Source organism: Apteryx mantelli, chromosome 6 (assembly GCF_036417845.1).
Source record: "Apteryx mantelli isolate bAptMan1 chromosome 6, bAptMan1.hap1, whole genome shotgun sequence".
NCBI lineage: Eukaryota > Metazoa > Chordata > Aves > Apterygiformes > Apterygidae > Apteryx > Apteryx mantelli.
The window spans coordinates 39,835,812-39,855,099 of NC_089983.1; the positions used below are offsets into that span (position 1 = coordinate 39,835,812).

General features: G+C 49.2%; 1 protein-coding gene across 1 annotated transcript in view; it reads right to left on the reverse strand.

Moving 5' to 3' along the window:
* The window catches only part of SLC12A8 (solute carrier family 12 member 8), a 59,878-nt gene that overhangs the window by 34,475 nt on the left and 6,115 nt on the right, over positions 1-19,288 (reverse strand). The window contains exon 5 of the mRNA XM_013959664.2: positions 16,382-16,613. Within this exon, the coding sequence (XP_013815118.2) occupies positions 16,382-16,613 (232 nt within the window). The remainder of the gene's footprint in view (positions 1-16,381; positions 16,614-19,288) is intronic.

Below are 19,288 nucleotides of genomic sequence, written 5' to 3' on the forward strand. Positions count from 1 at the left end.
ATGTGAGATCTGAGCCAGATTCTTTCCTTCTTGTGCATCAGTCGTTACAAAATCTTTGTGTGACAAGTTTTGCGCTCGGTTAGTTTATGCAACCCCACAGTCTCTTCATTCTGTCTTTAACGTCCCTGATTTCTGTTGGCTTGCAGAAGACTGTAGCTGAAATGCTATAAACAATCTGCCCACTGTCATGCTAGTAAGGAAAAGTATCCGGTTCCTCCTCTCTGCTGTGTCAGCCTTATGGGAAAAGAACAATAAAGAGTAGTAACAATTTATTTTCATCATTAGATGCTCAGTAAGAAGCAGGCAAATAATGGATTTCTCAAGTGGCTGAACTGAAGTAAATGAGGGGAATAAAACTGATTTAAATCCAACCAGCATCTGAATCACTGCTATGACTTCTGACAAATTAAAACACAAAGGTTTCATTTTAGCTCAAGGCAAATTATTTTGTTCAATCCCCAAAATGTTTTATTTTCATTTCAAGATTGGTTCTAATTGAGTCAAATTTTGAATCTAGGTGAAACATCTCAGCATTTCCAAGGCACAATATTTCATTTCAGTGTCAAAGTGAAATGTTTCAACACCTTCTGGATTTTTTCCCTCGTATCATTAGCCAAAAATCTTTGTTGAGTGTGGCAAAATTTGCACATGTTCCCTCGAAATGCCCCTTTCCAGCCAATTCACTGCAAATTTAAACATTTTGTTCAGACCTCCTTAAAATATACTTAGAGAGTGTGTTTGCTAAATTAACAGTTTCCAGCACATTTTACTTATTTGTGGTAAAAGCCTCACCGGCAGTCCTTCCAGTTGCCCTTGTTAAAATCACATATTAGATAACAAAAAAATACCTAGAAATTTTCAAAGAGAAAGAGTTTCCAGGACCATGGTTTTAGGCAGCCCTCCTCAGTGCTGTTGGTTCTTGCACAGCCTGCCCACCTCCCCGAGATTACCAGTTTACAGCTACGAACATCACTGGCTTCATGCTCCCCTCCTGTAATAGCACTGGTAACAAAACTGGTACTAACCACCTATGTCTCAGCGACCCTGCGTCCCTGCATGGCAGCAGAGACGGCCCCCGAGTCCCGATCCCGGCTAAGGGAAGTGTCTGAAATGCAATTCCTCCACTCGCCTTGATGCAAAATGCAAGATGTCCTTGATTCGTCTGACCCCGTCCCATCCCAGACCTGGCAGGAACGACATGGCCTGGAGCCCCACAACTCCCCAGGTGACCGTGCACATTATTTAGGGAATCAGAGGGGGGTACTAGCCCTTTTCCCCATCGGTGCCACTAGCATAGCCCTAACACCCTCTTCTTCCTCCCACGCTCTCCCTGGAGAGCAGGATTTGGCTCACACCGGACTCCTTTCCCCATCACCCGCATGGCATTACAAGCAGAAGCGAAGCAGGCACGACCCTCCGCCCATCACTCAGTCGCTTCAGGGAGAAGTTTCCTCTCGGAGATCCAACTGCTGATGGAGGCGCCTTTGTTTTTCCTCGCCCCTGGCTGGTTTTAACGTTTGGCACTTTCTCACTGCTTTTTCCCTCCCTGTTTCCTCTCCCCTGGTGGAAGAGGATAAAAATGCCCAAGTCGATTTTAGGCCACCAGGTTTCAGCACTCAGGGCACACCTTAACGGGCGGCCTCTCCGTGAAGCCTGAGGTTTCGGACCAGGACTTCATGAACTTGGAAAAGGACTGTGATTTGAAGACGCTGCCAGCACAAGCAGTGGTTACGTGGGGTCAGGCCATTATGCAACTGCACAGAGGATAACCATTCTGCCAAGTCTCATGCAACCTGGAGCTCATTACAGATTAGTCAGGTCTTGGCCAAATTCAATAAGCCTGTTCACAAGATTAAGGTTAAGTAAACCCTGGCACCGAGGTAGGCCTGACCATGGAGCTAAATAATAAAAAATGGAAAACCACCTTAAGAAACAGCTCCCTGAAGACTGCCACATATTGCACTCTGCTTGCAATTAGACATTTTAATTACAAAGGTGGATGCTGAAGGCATGAAGTGGTGAGGCTTTTTGTTTGACTCAATAAGTAAGCCCCCAGTGTTCCCACTTGGAAGGCCATAGAGAGGCACTTGCTGAGATTTGCTTTCAGTGGAACAGCTGGAAATGTTTGCCTTGCAGCACATTTCCCGGGTCTGACCCCAGCATTTTCAGGATCCTGCATGACGTAAGATGTGGAGAGCCAAAGAGTAATTATATATCCTTGGCATAATTATCTCCTCTCTCTCCTTCCCCCTTCTTCTTCCATCTCTAAATCCTTCTGGTAAAAGCTGCAAAATCCAGTCATTCCACTCAGTTACCACTAAGAAGGCGCCTGTCCAAGTGCACAGCGCTCATGAAGCAAGATCTCGGCACAGACACTGGACGTACCCCTGGCACGGCCAGTGTGGAAGAAACAGAAACTATGCTCGCAGCTTAGCACGACAGCTGCAATCCTCACCTGAACACAGACCTTCACTGTAAGATAAAGCTTCACTCCTTCTTGCCAGCAACGTACTCATGTTTTTCCTCCAAACTCTTAGCTGAGGGCAATGTGCAAGCCCAGGATTTAGGAGATGTTAACCTCCCACGATCAAGCCAAGCCCTATCAGGTTGGGAACTATTTGTTGTGGTCTATTTGATGATTGTTGGATGGCCTAAACCAAATTAATTTCTATGGGAGCCTATATGTAAAAGTGCTCTAGAGCACGTAAAGACTGAACTTCTCTTTCCAAAACCCCTTGTAATACTAATTCTTCCACTGCTTGTGGAAGAAGTTTGTCCTTGGATGATCTGTTGGTCACCAGACGTGAACTCACTAAAATGCACTTACAACCTATAGCCAATAACACAAGCGAAACATCTTCGTTCACCAAGGGAAAGTGAAACAACATTTTGACACCAAACCACCGCTAACAATAGTTTTTTCAATATCTCTGAGTGCAATCTCAAATACACGGGATTAGCCTTACAAATAGAAACCGTGAATGTGAAGAGATAGATGCAAAGTCATGAATGTTGTCCAAATCCCATGGCACTTCTATCCTTGCTTTCCCCCACACTATGTAAATACTTAAATTTAATCTGTCTGAGGCAGTAAACAGCACAGGATCCTCTGTTGCAACCACTCTGAATGCTTCACCGAGACATGCTGTGCACCAACATAACTGCACTCTTGACAGCTATGATTTCCTCATTTATTCAATGACACCACACGTTGACATGTGCAACAGAGAAGAACACAGTCCCACCTAACCTCAATCACAGCTGAACAATACGATGCAGCACATCCAAGGAAGGTCATTTAAAATGGTGCACACCTCCAGCAGACTGTCATCATCAAAAAGGCATGAAGAGGGCATGGGGGTCATGAATAACACTTTAATTACCTTTTCCAGTAGAATCAAAAAATCAAAGCCATGCAATACCAAACCCCACCCCTTCACATCCCTCTGTGCACACACTTGACTTCCTCTGTTTGGACTTTTTAAACTACATTGACAATCAAATACCAAACTTTCTTCTTAGGCTGGGGCCCTTCTGCACCCATTACTTTGCAACTGCTTAGCTTGCTGCTTTCTAGCTCCTGAGGTTTTCCCACCTCACATGCATGCAGGAAGCACACAGAATGACAAGTTAGCAAAAACCATGTAATCTTTTTTCTCAGAAAAGTCAAACACTACCACTTACACCCCCGTAATGCTGCCAGCCTGGTACAGAAAAGTCAGAGAGGAAGATGTACAAGAGAAATGCAGAAAGGTTGGGAAGGAAAACAGCAAGAGGGAGGTAGAGCTGCAGACGGATAGAGGAGAATCTGGTGTTTCTTCCTGCAACTGATTCACTGTAGCAATTTAAAAGGCAGAGCTGAGCTGCCAGGTCCACAGAATAAATATAATCTTCGCCAAACCAGTACAAGATTCAAAAATGTTTTAATATTTTTCAGGACACCTCCTGCTTCACCCTTGGAAATACAAGATTTGGCTGACAGACTGGGAAGAAACAGAAGGGAAAGAGAAAAGCCACAGGGAGGCCAAGGTGGAGATGGATGGAATGGACTGAAAAGAGATTAAATCTCTGTATAATCCCATCTGCTGACAGGCACTGGTGGATTGATCTACCCAGGGGATCAAATTCACCAAATCCTGGTTGCCCTCTTCTGCAGCCCCCGTGCAACAGTCAGTGGGCTGCACATGCCCATGAAGCAGGGATGCCCATGGGTCGTGCCACAGTCGGACCTGCAGGGCTGACAGTGGGGACATCTGTCCTTCCCAGTCCTTCCCAGAGCACGCCAGAGCAGCGGCCACCAAAAGCCACCTCTTTGTCTCTCACCCCTCCCAAGCACAGCTCATCGCTCTGCCTGCCCCTTCTCTAACCTGCTGGGCCTTGCTCCTCCAAACCTTTGCAGTTCAGGCAGCCAGATCCCATGAGACCTCAAGCCAAACGCAACTTGATCCCTTGGTTTTCCAAATGCCAGCGGGCTTTGCCAAGCAAACACAACACATGGCCCAGCTCCCGCAGTGCAAACAGACAGAAGATGCAAACAGACAGACTGGGCAAAGCATGCACTGTTATTCCCAGGCTGCACAAGCTGGTTCCTGTCACCTGGTCCAGGGTCTCTGATTTATGCTGGATCTTTACACACCTGGTTGAGCCACCACTGCACAACGCTGCAGGCTCAAACTAGCTGAATCCGTGCACGTTTCATACAAGCCAGGAGCATGGACACACATAGCTGCATGCTGGACTTCTGGGCAGCAAGACAGCTCCCTAGTTGGAGATGGTGCGTGTTCAGCCCAGCCAAAGACAGAGAGGAGAAACACAAGACTCTTGATAGCTGTCCCCGCAGATTAGCCCTCCATATGTCACAAATGCAGTCATGCCTTCAGTTCAGCTCACAGACCGCAGGGCAACGTCCTACCTGCTGACAGCTCCCATAATGTCAGCATTCCTGCTTTGGGAGGCTTAAAATGGGAAAAAATAGAGGAATACCTGCAGATAAGTGATTATACAGTGAAAAAATTGCAGCTATTATGCAACTAAAATGATGGCATGTGGCCACACGGATACACTGGCAGATTAGTACAAAGAGACTGTAGAGCAACTGCTCAAATCACAACCGTATTTGAGAGAAATGGGAGAAACGGGGAGCTCGAGACCTCCCAGGATCTACCAGACACCTCCAGGACGGGGCTCACTGCTGACTCCAGCCAATGCCGCGGCACATGTGCTGCTAGGAGCCCTAAGCAGCTTCTTTCCTGAAAGGAAAAAAATGGGAAGAGGAGAAGAGAATAGGAGGGGACTAGATTTCCTCTGTAATTTCCTCCCTAAATTTCAGTTTAATACATTTACTATCAAAACCGTTTTCTTAGACCTGCTGGTCAGTGCTCCTATGAAAAATCGGTTCGCTGCTAGTGGGCACATAACAAAATCCCAGTTCAGAGCTACTGGATCCCAAGTCACAGACAACCCAAGCGCAGAAAGCAGCTCTCCTGCTGCTGCCTCACCATGCTTCAGCATGGTGTCAGCTGAAACATAAGAGCTCAGTGCCACATCTGGCAGCCCCCAGGGCCTTGCTGGCCAAGCCAAGAGGCATCTTCAGACCACGAGTGGCTCAAACATACCAAAATAAAACGGAGAAGCAGGAGGGAAGGGGGCGGAGGGGGGAACTGATTGCTATTTTTCCATTCGTAGTGCACAAGTAGAGCTCCTTCTGTGTGATCATTATTATTAATTTCTTAGAGCGCCAGTTCTCCAGTTTTATAAATTGGGACAAACAGTATAGTTAAGTTTCAAATTCAGCAGAGTTGCAAGCAGTAAAAAACAAAAAAGATTTTATTGAAAAAAAAGAAAAACTGGCAAGAGGGAGGGGAAGAACAATTGGGACGTTCTTAAAGAAAGAAGGAAAGGAGTTTCCTCGTCCAAGACCTTCTCTGCCCCCATAATAAGCACGGCAAACCCCAAATGAGAGATTATATAAAGTCTGTAATTGGTGGAGCGAAAGCCACAGCGAAAACAATCTCCAAAGCTCCAGGCCTGAGAAAAGGCGACTCGACTCCCTTATCTTTCGCTGGAAAAGAATGTGCTCCCTTAGATTAATGACGTGTTTACCCGAAAGGAAATCACCGCCCTTCTGCAGCGGCGAGTGTTTGTTCCTTCCAAGTCCCTGTTTTCCGACCCGGCGCTGCGCTCCCAAACCTCCCGTTTCAGGGCAACGCACAATGCGGCTTCCTGCCGGCCCCGGCGAGCCCGCCGCGACCCGCTCCCCCGCGGCGACCCGCTCCCCCGCCGCGACCCGCTCCCCCGCGGCGACCCGCTCCCCCGCCGCGACCCGCTCCCCCGCGGCGACCCGCCGCTCGCTCGCGGCACCTGCCGCCGCGGACGAAAACGCAGCGCTCGGGTCGCGCCGCGCGGAGGCAGGGGGGCAGCGAGCGCGGCGGCCGCTGCCGGACGGTGAATCACCCCGCGCCAAGTACTGTCGTGTCGAGCAGACAAGTCCACAAGCGCTGAAACCCGTCGCACGAACGCGAGAGTCCAGGGCAGAAGCGCCGCGGGGCGGCCGGTTTGCGGCACCCTGCGGTGAAGGACCACTCGGGGACCATCGGTCCTTGCTACGCTTGACAAATCCAAGCATTCGCATCCTTCCCACCTGCCAAGCACTGTCTGGTGGGTCACTGGGCTCAGAGACCCCGAGGAGGGGGATACGGGTGCCTGGGGTGTCCGACCCCGGGGGCGAATCGCTCGGCGGAGCCACCAAACGCCGCAGGTACCAGACCTGACCTTCTCGTGGCAAGGCCACCGCCTCCAAGAGGTACCATGGCGCTGGCGTCTCCGCTGCGAGAACCCCTAAAGCAGGCAGAGCTGCAGTAACAGGGTCTGGCCACGAGTTAAAAATAAAACAACAGACAGAATAAACTGCTCCGGTCAGGCTCCAGTGTCTGCATCGCGCTAACCAGGCCATCCGATTTTCTCAAAATTCTGCCGTCCCTCACAAATCGCCCAGGCAGCGAGCACAGATGCAGGCTTCCCACCCAGAGCTTTTGACAGTCTAGACGCACTTACCATGAGACCTGGCTGGAGGAGAGCAAATGCTGATTCCCCCCTATTTTCCCTCCCTCAAAGGGGGCAAAGGACTAACCCCAGCGGTTAACAGCAACTTCTGACCATTTCGACTCTGCCTTGGCTTCTTGAGGTGTGCTGGGATCCCAGAAGTGGAAAACCAACCGAATAAACATATAATTTGATATATATATTTATAATATATATATATTTATATTATATATATATAATAATATAATATAAAATTCATTGCTCATTGCATTGGTTTATTCATTGCAGTGAGTATGCTAAGTACCTGTCCCTTGCTTTACCCTTTTTCTAGGAAAATATTTTGCATAAATTGGATATTATTATTAATTACGGAGCAGTATTTCTTGGAAGCCATGCCCAGAGTCCCCTGCCATGGGAGGTTCTACAGAACTTCTCAGATGAAGAATCCCAGCTTTACGAAACCAGAATTTCAGCTGAGTCAAGGCACAACAATTGAAGGAAAATGAGTGGCATTTGAGCCACAGAGATCATGACAAATATCCTTTGGACCAGTCAGAGTGACCTCGTTTCTAACTACAAACTGCTCCGTGCATGGCTTGGGACAAAGCCCAGCCCAGGTCAATTGAACCTCCATCTTTCAAAAGTCAGCAATTAATCAAAACGTAATATGATCAACCCTAGCTTGCCATAGTCTACAGTCTTCTGCCACACTCGTGGCTACAGTATCCCACACTTCCCAGTTATGGATATGTTATCCAGATGACAATGGTATTTAAAGTGACAGCTAGTCAATTCACTGATTTCTTTCATTCTGTGGCCAAAATAATGGTTTGATTTTATTTTTAGGTGATTTTCATTAGCCTTTACACAACACACACAACTACAGCTCTAACTTTTGATTCAGAAGTGAAAATCATACTGTTTCATTTTGAAAAGGTTGAACACGACATTTTCACCTCAACAGATTTGTTTGTTTGAAAATATTCATTTAATTCAGTCTAAATTGGAGAACACATTTAAACTACCAAAACTGCTTTTTTTCAACGAATATACTTCCCCCTCAAGTAGAAAAGAAAAACAAAAGGAACCATCACACCATCTTCCAGGCCAGTGAAAATACAATAATGCTACAATCTCTTATCTGCAACCAAAAAAGGCCAAAAATGGTTAATGCAAGACAGCAGAGAACATGATGAGCTGTAGATAAGAACCCATGTCCCATGCAAGTCTTCTCTTTAGGCAAGGACATGAAGACAAATTAGAAATGAAATGGCTGGAGAAAGAATCTAACATTTAGAAATTATCTTTGAAAGCTGAATTCCTTAATAAGGAAAGCTGATTCAGGAGATGGCTGAATTGTGACTGGAATTAAACACTGAGGCAGTGAAATAACAGGAGGTAAAATATCTCCATCATTTGAAAACAATTAAGTAGAGGCACACACACACAAAAAAAATCAATGCAATTAAATAAAGCTGTCCAGTTTAAACACAGCAATGGGGAGAGATGCAGAGCTTATGGCATGATATATATTTCCCTCAAGCTAGTTGGTCTTTTTAGGTTTCTAGCATTAAAAAAGTTGCTACTAAAATGGAGAGCCTATACAGGAGGTTTTATCAGGGGAACAAGAGGGGAAGGCACATGTTAAAGCGGTGTCTAACATGGGACAAAACTGACTGCTTTCGTCTTTAAACCTGCCCTGGTTATAAGCTATCACTAGTATTTCCACAAAGTGATTTGTTTTCCTCATAAGAGCCATATCACTGGTGAGCCACAAAACATTTTACGGAGGCAGCACACGACTATCCCATTTTACAGATGGGGAAACTGAGGCAGGAGGGACAACACGGGCTGTCCACACGGTACAGCAAGAGGCAGGCCTCGCCAGGGCCGTGCCGAACCCGAGCCTCCTCCCCGTCCCCGCGGGCTCACGCCGGTGCGTGCAAACACGGATGCGCCTTCCACTTTTGAGCTGGATTTAGCAACAGATTGCAGTAGGCAGAACAGATTGCGTGAGCTATCACCTAAGCCACCACGGCATTTTAGGATTTGTTTTACAATTCATAGGAAGAAAATAAGCTTAGAGTCACCTCGCAGGGAAACAGTAAAAGAAAATAAATAAATAAAAGGTTAAACCAACCAAGTACAAAGCCGCTTCTTTTAGAAATCAGGAGCAATATTACCTGTCCTGCACTAACGAGCCAAGGCAGCTGTGTTTTACCACAGTGTTACTATCAAGATGTGAATCAACAGTCTAACTTCTACTGCAATTTATTCTGAAGAAGTTTAAATCCGCAACACCTGGAAGGTGCTCGCAGCAGGAGCCGGCACAGAGGACGGCAGCGATACCCAGCACCCGGCGGGAAAGATGCGCTCCCGCACCGGCAGGAGGGCTCTCCAGGGACGACGTCCTTCCACCAGCTGCCCTGGCTGAAACGCAAGAAGGCGACCAGGAATGAGGAGAGGCGCTCTCCGAGCATGAAATTCCCTCCCGAACTCCACGTGGCCACTCCGACAGCGTAAGCTAAAGAGGAGAAGACTGAGGGGAAGCATAATAAGTCTTCAAAAGCGAAAAGGTTTAACGCGGAGAGGACGGATATAAGCTGTGCCCCAAGTCCTCTAGAGATAGGACCAGAAGTAGCAGGTTTCGGTGGCAGGAAGGGAGGATTTCATTCGGGATGGCTGTGCCTGGAACAGGCTCCCCAGGGATGCAGCGGAGGCTCCGCTGCCGGAAATTTTTCAGACCAGATTAGACACACGCATCAGGAGGGACAACAGGGTGGGGATGGAGCAAGTGATCTCCTGAACTCCTTTGTAGCCCTCTTTCTAGCCAGACTGCCCTAGGAAATGAGACACGCAATCACACCTTGACAGTCAATTCCTCTTAACAGATTTTGAACTTTGGCCAGTTTGGGCCAAATTTGGGAGGAACCGCCAAAATATTAAGGTCCTACCCATTTTATGAAATCACTAGCTGTGTAGCAGAGCAAGACCCAAACTCACTTTCTTCTGTAGGGAAAGGCTTCAGTGTGAACTCCTCCGGCCCGGGAAGCAGCACCTTGCTCCTCACCCAGGACACCCGGCACGGCACAGCGCTTCGAGCATCCTCAGCACGGCCCAGCAGGTGCAGGGGAGAGCGACGGCCCCAGGGGACCTGCTCTGGTCCCCTTTTCCTTGCCCACTTTGTGGAAGACGCTGCAAGGGCTGAGGCTTGGCACAGAAATCCCTCAGTGCCGGCAGGCTAGGAGGGCATGGAGACACTCTCATAAACTGGCCCTGGCCCCGTTAAAAGCAACCAATAAAACAATAAGCAATAAAACAATAAGCAATAAAATGCGGTGCAGCAGCCGGCGGGCGAGACGGCAACTTCACACCGCCGCTGCTTAACGAAGTCCTGCCGCTGGGTGTCCACCGGGGGCGAGGAAGGAGGAAACCTACCTAGGAACAGGAGGGTCAGAGCGTAAATGAACCATGCAAAAAAAGTTATGAGTCAACCTCTTTTTTTTTTCCTTTCTTTCCTTTTTTCTTTTTCCTTTTTTTTTTTTAAACAAACTGCTTTAAATACCTACTTCAGAGAGAGTGGAGAGACCGGTGTAGCTTTCCTGTCCGTATCCAAACACGGCCCCTAACAATGTTATCACTTTTCAAAACACATCTGTACCGCAGTCCCTAACCCAGACAATTGGCAGGTAACCAGTTAATAAATTTCTTCGCCAGACTGTTGAATAGGCTGGCCTCCGCTCAAAACTGATGTCACCTCCATTCAATGCGCTATAATTGGAAAAACCTGGGGAAACCAATCGCGTGCTTTTTAATAAATAAAGAGCGCATTAGCAGCCTCCTGCTTTTATTCACCACGGTGTCTACCTTGTTCAGTAGCAAAGTGGGATTTTCTGCCGCCGCGTGCTCGGTGCTTTCTGCTTGGAATTTGATGCCAATTTCCAGATGTGCTTCAAGCCAGGAAGTCGGCAATCAGGCTGGATAAAGCCGGTGGGATTAGCTGCAGATCATCTTCTGACACACACATCCTTCCTGTACCCTCTCTTATAAAACTGGGGCACACCCCTCCTGCCCAAAAATAAAATTAAAGAACCCAGGCCAAGTAAAAACCTCCGGTTATGCTGCAGTCATTTTTATATTAAATATATACGTGTGCAAATTTATTTAACAAATTTGATCCATCAAAGCCCTCGAGACCCCATGTTAAGGTTCTTTACAACACTGGAGCGGTTACACACATAAATCATTTTAACAGTGGTCGGTTGCCTCTCCGCTGAAGCAGCCCCGCGCGAAGCTCCCCTCCCCTCGCGCGGTTCGTTAGCAGCGGTACCAGCAAACGAGCGTGAGCTACCCCAGCCGGGGAAGCCCAAGGGAGAGAAATCCTTCAAACAATTCTCCCTAAGATGAACAAGCGAGGATAAACGGGTTTTCTAGGCTTTGCGAGAACAGCTTCGGAAAGCTAACACCAAAGCGAATGACATCAAGGATGTGGTTATAGGAAGAGTAATTCCAAACAGAAGTACTCGAATAGCAATGCCCTTAATGGCTGTAACGGACGGGATTCACGCCGTGATTACGCTAAAGGCCTCAGTGCGCTTTAAAGCCTCCTCACATCTCTGCAAAATGAATTATCCTGGTTTTCCAGCCGGGAGAAGAGGCTGCGAGCTCGCAAGGCAAGGGGATCGGACCCACCAGCAAGGCTATGCGACCTGCCCGCGGCGCGGGGCGACGCCGGCTGTGGGATCCGAACCCGCGGAGGTCCAGCTCGCTCCGTCAGACCTGCACCCTCCCACCGTTTCATCCCCTGCTGCGACCACATCGTTATTTTTTTCCAAGAACATTTCAGGCGTTTAAGAGGCCGCTGTTGGGCCGCTTTTGCTTATGTTGCGATTCCTTTCATCTCACAACCAAAACGAAGCACGGCCACGTTGCCACCAGCTCTCCCCCCAGATAACCCCACCCCACGCCTACTCCCACAGTCGCGCTGTTTTAACAGGGTACCTGGAAGCAACTGCCAAAACAGGAAAGCAGGCGCCTAATTGAAGGGAGTATTTGGGAGTCACCCTACACAAAAATTAGTAGAGATATGCTAGGAAAATAAAAGTGCGGGCATTAACAGCGGCCTTATCTTCTTTTTCCATGACTCTAATGCTCTGTACGCGAAGAGGCCAAAAAGCTTCACATACTGTTCTGAGGGGCTGATCACATATAGTATTCTCCCTTGGATGTTCACTGCTCCCCCAAAATAAATAAGGCCGACACTAAAATACGGACCTACAGAATCACAGTGCAAAGGCACGCAAGCCAAAAGAAAACCGCGTTATTATTTTGCCCGAAAACTATTACTCAGTAGCACGGCAAGCACTAGGTCTTCGTTACGTGTCAAGAAGTGGAGCACCATCTGATTTCCAGTCACAGACGGCGTATTTGGTAAAAACAACAAGCAGTGTCTAGAGAGAAGGATAATACGGATGTTTTCCCTTCTTCATGATAGTGGCGCCTGCTTTACTGGAGCAGGAACAGGGGAGTCTCCACTGCTGCAGGTGAGACTGAATTTTAAGGTGACTGGCCGGAGATGCCTAAGAGGAGCCTGGGTTTTCGATCGCGCTGGGAAACCAACTCATTTAGGAGATCTCAGCCTGGGACGCGCGACCCATTACCAGTGGAAGCGCTAGCCAGATCCAAGAGAGGATTTAGGATGAATTCCAAAACTGCGGCATAGCCAGTGCCCACCTGGCAGGCAGCCAGACCCCAGCGGCACCTAAAACACGCCCCTGCTGCGCCCCAGAGCTCCGCGGGAGCCTGCAGGCCTGCTCTGCGCTGCCGGCACTACGCGCACGGGAAGCTGAGCAGGGCTGCGGGATTCGAGCAGCCGCCTCCGCGCCGCGCTCGCCCGCGCGCGGGGCCAGAGCCGCCAAACGCAACTGCAGCCAACGCCGTTGCCAAGAGCGGAAGCAGTGAGAGCCCTGGCCGTCAGCTTAGAGACGAGGGTCCTACGCTGAGGCTACGCCAGTGCGCAGAACAGGGTCTTTCTTTAGCTCACTACCACTTCTTAAGTTTCCCCGTTCCTCCCTGACACCGAACCCCGCTGTCTTGGCAGCACCTGGTTGAGCAACCCCGAACCCCAAGCGTCCCCGCTCTGCAAACGTCCCGTTCTTGCTCCGGCCGGGTGAGAAGCGCTCGGGCTGCAGTTCCCATCGCTCTCGCCAGGTGCGAGGCAGAGCTATTTCCCTGATTCATCTTGGCAAACGGATCAGGTGAGCTTCCCTCAACTCCAGCTCAGGACTGTGGAAGCCTGGTGGACTCTCGGAGGAGGAGTAAGCAGCAGCGAGAGGGAGAGAAAGGAAAAATGAACCAGGAAGTCCTGCTGAGAAGCCCCCTCTTGTGTAAATACAGTCCGACCTCAAGCTAAAAATAAAGGCAAACCACAGGAAGGGAGTGAGTGCTTGGACACTATCCGACTTTGTGTGTGTCTGGGTGTGAGTTTAGGGAATGGGGGAGAAGAGCAAGGGGACTCCACCCAATATAACCACACAAAGACATTAGTTTAAGACCTTCAAGATGGACAGGCATTCTTGTAGATTATTTAAATCCAAATAAATGCTCCTTGGCAGATATGCAGTTCTTTGGTATTTGCACAGCACTTGGAAACTATAAATGAAGGAAAACACTGCCACAGTAGCCATAAAAAAAGGAAGGAGGATTGCACTAGGCCCATTTTACAGGTTAGGAAACTGAGACCTGAGGTTAAAACTCCATAAACCTGTCATAAAACAAGCAAGCAGTCAAGGCAAGATGTTAACTGAGGTCTTTCCAACTCACAGTCATGGTCCACCCTCAAAAATTAGCCCTCTAGTGTCTCCCTCTGCTTGCTACCCTGTGTACCAGAGTCACCGGTGTAGCCAGATAACCCCACCCGAAACAACTGCAGACATGCGAGGACAGCAGAAGGCTGGTTGCACATGCTCTGGGAGGGAAAGGACACTGCCCAAGCCTGAAAGATCTCCTTGATGGTGCGGTATTTTGCCCAAGGCCAAAGATGATTAATTTTTCTGTTGACTGCCAGTGGCTCTCAGCCCCAAAGCAGCATGGTTTCAATTGCTTCTAATGCTGGATCCAGACGCACGGCATCCTGCTATTCTCATCAGCCGATAAAAGACTGAGTGACTGCACTGGGAGCATGTCCCATCTGCAGTGCGCCTGGTGCTGCCCCGCAGAAAAGACTTTCTGCTCACGAGCGCAATTGCCCCGTAGGCAAGCACCGTACAGAAAGCATGCGAAACGCAGGCAGGGCACGCTTCTCAAAGCCCAGCGCTCACCGTCGGTGCTGACACACCACGCAGAGGCCTTCTGGGGAAATGCACGACTTCGTGAGGCATCAAGCCTTCAGCCTGCACCGAATTAATTTCTCTCGCACAGAAGCTGCTTGCCAAAGCAGAGAAACCATGGCTCTTTACAACATGCCTTACAGCCACAGATCCAAGCGTACAGCCAGCGTCGCTCTAGGCGTGAGGGGCTTGGATCCTGCCGCAGCCGGCCTGGCGTTTTGCCATGCCCAGGAAACCCTCTTCTCTTTAACGAGCCACGGCTAAACGGCCGGATCTCTGATGCTCAACCATCTCATTTCCTTTCCTTTCTCTATTTTCTGTCAGAAGAAAATGACACGGTGCTCAGCAGTAGAGGAAATCAAAGAATATTTTGACCTCAGCTTGGGCATGTTTCCTGCTGACTCTTGTATTCCTCTGATTCTCCCCTCCTGCTCCCATGTTCACTTTCCTCCCATCATCTCTCATCCTGAGCATTCATTTTCTCTCTACCAGCGCAAAGGTCTCTAGGTCTACACTGAAGATCTCCTCTGAGCAACGCTGAAATGCAACCCCCCACCGTTTCCTTTGGAAAACAACTTCCTATGAAATGCAGCTGTTTGGAGCAGGTCGGTTGCTGTCTTTGCAAAACATGCCAACAACAGTTTTCACACTGAGCACAACCGTCCTCGTTTTGTTCTTGTTTGCGAGTGTCTGCTAAGAATTTCGGGTTTCATTTGGGGCATTTCTTATATGCTAAATATAAAACACAAACGCCTTTTTCCTGAGCAGCCTTTCCACACAACATGTGAAAGGCTCTCTGAGAGGTGAGGAGCTGCCGGTGCGTCTTCTACCCCCGATATCACTAATATGCCAGCACAAAATATGGCAGTGTGAAAATACAGCCATACCATCTGTGCTACAAATACTTATAACGTGACTCACCTCCCATCCCCTGATTCAGCAGCTGAATTTTAACTGTAATGCACAAATCAGAACTGAAGGTCTTTCCTTTGGAGTCACTTTATCAGTTTCTTGCAATCCCCTAAGGTGTTTCTGGGCACAGGGGAAACCAAGAAAAAGGTGACACCTTCTGTTTACTTAGCTAATTGCACTTTGTTACTACTGCAAGAGTCGCTGCGGCGTTCAGGAACTCCCTCCACTGCATCTTGCAATATGTTTCCCTGCCAAACCCTCTCCGGATGAGGATATGGTGAGGGGCAGAGGGAGGGGAAGGGGTCTCCAGGTGAACGTGGGGCTTCAGGTGGGAGCCCTGGGCCTCCCTCTGCTGAGCCCAGAAGACCGTGGTCAGCTCTGGCCTGACTGCCTGCCTGCCCCAGCTTGGAGCCACATCTGAAGGCTGAAATCAGACTGGGCTCCACAGAGATCACACTTGCTGGGGAAGGTTATTGGGGAGACCTGTATTTCAGAGACCTTGCTCTCTGAAATCCTAGCAATGCCCCACCAGGCTCCTTCTTTGACTCCCCAACGTGCCTCTTCTCCTCGGGGAGCAAAACTCAATTTTGCTTCCTCGGCTGAGAAGCCTGGAGCCAACCCGAGTTGCACAGTTCACCGCACAGGCAGGGTTTAAGTGATGTTGTGGGCCTCTGGTAAGAAAATCTCCTTAATGCAGAGTTGTAATCCTCCATTTTCATGGGCACAACTCTTAACAGAGTTAACAGCAGAAAGCTACAAATAGCAACCACAAACACAGGCAGCTCTCTATTGTTAGAAGACCTTCAAATGCACTACAAGTATAATAAATACACACATTTAGAGCTAGATGATGAGGTTAAACACCAACATTGACAGGGTATCTTCAGTCATGCTCTGGAAATGCTCTTTGCAAAATTAGGGGATGTCTTTACAGACTCGGTACTTAAGTACAGAAGCCACATCTGGAAGTTTTGAACTCTACCCCTGTCTGGGTGTGTAATTTCACAAAGAGACACCCAGGGAGGAAACCCCAGAGGATTAATACCTGTTGAAGCCAGCTGCACTGCATGTGCCAACATGAAAGACGCATTGAGTTTTACCTGGATCGAGGTGCGTGAAGGATCCAACGACAAAGTCCAGCGTAGAAACAGCCAGCAGGAAGAGCAGCAGGAGCTGGAGCCGGATGATCCACTTCACGCCTGCCAGGTTGATGCCAAGCAGGCCCAGCAGGACAGCCAGGGAAATTCCTCTCACTGCCCAGATATTGCTGAGCCCCACGACGTCGGCGATGGACTCAGCGAAGCCGGTGATGTACATGGCACCTGCAACGCACTGAAGGACACAGGGCTGTGAGCGAACCCGTGAACGGATGGGAACGGCTATTACAACAAAATCTTTACGTTTATCCTGGCCCACAGGGACTAAACCTTACTACTGTAATAAAGTACATTGTCTGGGCGATGTGGGGAAGCCAGCGTATGTATTGCCTGGGTAAACGGAGAAGGCTGGGCTCTAGGACCAGCAATCCAGCCGCTTTTCACTGGCTTTAAAATTTACCAGCAATTAGTGTTCCAAGACAAACCACATGGGCTTATCCAAGGAAGAAAAAGATGAGTCACCTTCTGTAAGCTTTCCCTTTCTTTTATTTCTCTGAAAGACGGGGTCCTAGTTAAACACCTGTCTGAAGAACGATAGTACGCTTCCCCCTTTATCGCCTCCCAGGGTTTATTTTTAACTCGGTATTTGGTTTGGATGCGAAGGTGGATGTTTCGCTGGCTCCCCATCTTGTTGCTGGAAGAGAGCCTGCCCTTTGGAGGAGCGCGCATTGTGCAACCCGCGCCCCCGGAGCTCCTGGGAGAGCTGTTTGTTTTCCTTGATGCGGAGCGCGACACGCGTTCTTCTCCGGATGGCTGCAAGCCTGCAGGAAAGGACTTCTAAAGCATGGAAAAGCTTGCGCCGCTTCAGGCTTCGAATCGCGCTGCAGGGAAGCAATCCTGAACGCCAGGATATTTCTCCCCAGAGGTTCCCGTGTTTCAGCAACAACACTTCTCAGCGCGCAGCTCGCTCCAGTAAACAAAGCTGGGGTAAGCAGCCGCACCGGCAGGCACCAGACCCCAGTGAGGGCAGGCAAGGCGCGGGGCCGGTGGCAGAAACGATCCACGAGCGACGCCGGAGCCTGGGGACGAGCCTCCGCGCCAGGCTGCAAACATGCAGCCGCAGGGCTGCGCGCTGCAGTTCCCACTCCCCCTCTAGCGGCTAGACGAGCCGTCTCCCTCGGGCAAGCAAGCGCCTTCAGCGGTCGGAGCCACTTCCAGCACCTCCGAACCAGCCCGGCTGGTCTTCTCGCTTACGCAATACCCGCAGCCATTTCTCAGCGAGATGCCGCGGCAGATACAAGCCGCACCGCAAAGCCGGAACCAGGTCGGTCACAGCCAGTTTTACACTCGTAGTCGTGGACTGCTGTTTTCCGCTGCAGCACAACCGGAAATCGTTTGAGAACCCAGCTATCCCCATCCATAGACCGGGGGTCCCTAAGTGAGAAGGGGACTTACTCTTGTTCACTTGTCTTTAGCATAGCCTACACCATCGCTGGCTGAACGTAGGCTGCAACAGCACGTGCTTTGCTCTGAAAAGAGACCCTTTCTTAAGCTAGCTGTGGGTGAGCCCCAGAGCCAGCACAGCACCACTGTGGGACACTCACCAAAACTGCACTTGCGACTTTAAGGGAAAAAAAAAGAGAACAGAATCTTACTCTAATAAACAGACTAAAACAAAACACAGGTTTTGCATCTCACATGAAAAAAGCCCTGCAGAGAGAAAGCAGCATCATGTAACTCCCAACTCTTTGTACCTGACTAACACCATCTTTTGAAGGAGTTAAATAAGATTGCTTTACTTTCACGACAAGGTCTGAAACGTGTCACTTCTCCTTGTTAGAAGGACACTCTGAAGGGAGCAGAGAGAGGGAGAGAGTCTCTGATAGTCTCAGCACCACAGATGTCCTTGAAGGCTTTCCTTTGATAAACCACGTGCTTAGCCAGAACGAAGGAGCCGGGCGCCTACAAAGGCGCTGCCACGCTTCACGCAGCAACGGCGATCACCTCACAGAGGCACTGCGGAAAGGGCTTCTTTTCAATATTTTGAACTACTTTTCTTGAAATTAGAACCGAATTTCTGGGCTGAATATTTGTAGAAATTAGTCTCTTAAGAGCCTTTGTAAGCCACAGACTTTGCTGGGTGAAGAACATAATTGATTTTCACCACCCAGATAAGCGCTGCCTCTATCTGTGCTTTTAGAACAAAGTGATTTTAGGGCTGGAGCCTGGAAAATCTTTCCTTGCACAGATAGTTCTTACTGTGAACCACGCTGAAAAGGAGACTGCAGAGAAGAGCGCCAAACTCCAGGCTTCCGCTTAGAGCCGTGGTGACCAAACGCATGTTGTTGGCCCTGGTGGGGTTCAGTATTTCTACATGTGGTGGATCTGTTTAGGGCAATCTGATCAGGCCTCTCCTCTGGAGCATCACATGGGGGAAGCAAAACCAGCCAGAAATACCTGCACAGAGAAACTAACGGGGTTTTTCGGCATGGCTTGGCCACGTGAGTGCCAGCCTGTCCTTCCGTTAGCATCCAGGCAGTGAGCAATCTCTCATCACACAAGGCTTCAGCAACTACAGGGCTATTTATTCCCTTCTTTCCGCAGTCAGAGCAGGGTTTCACCCATTTCTGGCTGGACTCATCTGGCTACTGGCTAAGTGCTCTGTATCCAGCTTGTAGCCAGAGAGCAGCTTATAGCTGGTACAAAGCACATGGGGCAGAAAAAGTCTTCTGAGCACAGCCAAAGAGAAGGGAAATGCATCAGTTTTTGGGAGCAAGCAAAGCATTTCTAAGCGAGCTGGCAATTTCCTACCCCACAGCCCCCCAAACTACACTGAATTCCTAGGTAAGTGCTTGGGCTGCCGGAGCCCAGCTTTTATGACCCTCAGGACAGGCTGCAACCTGATTGCTT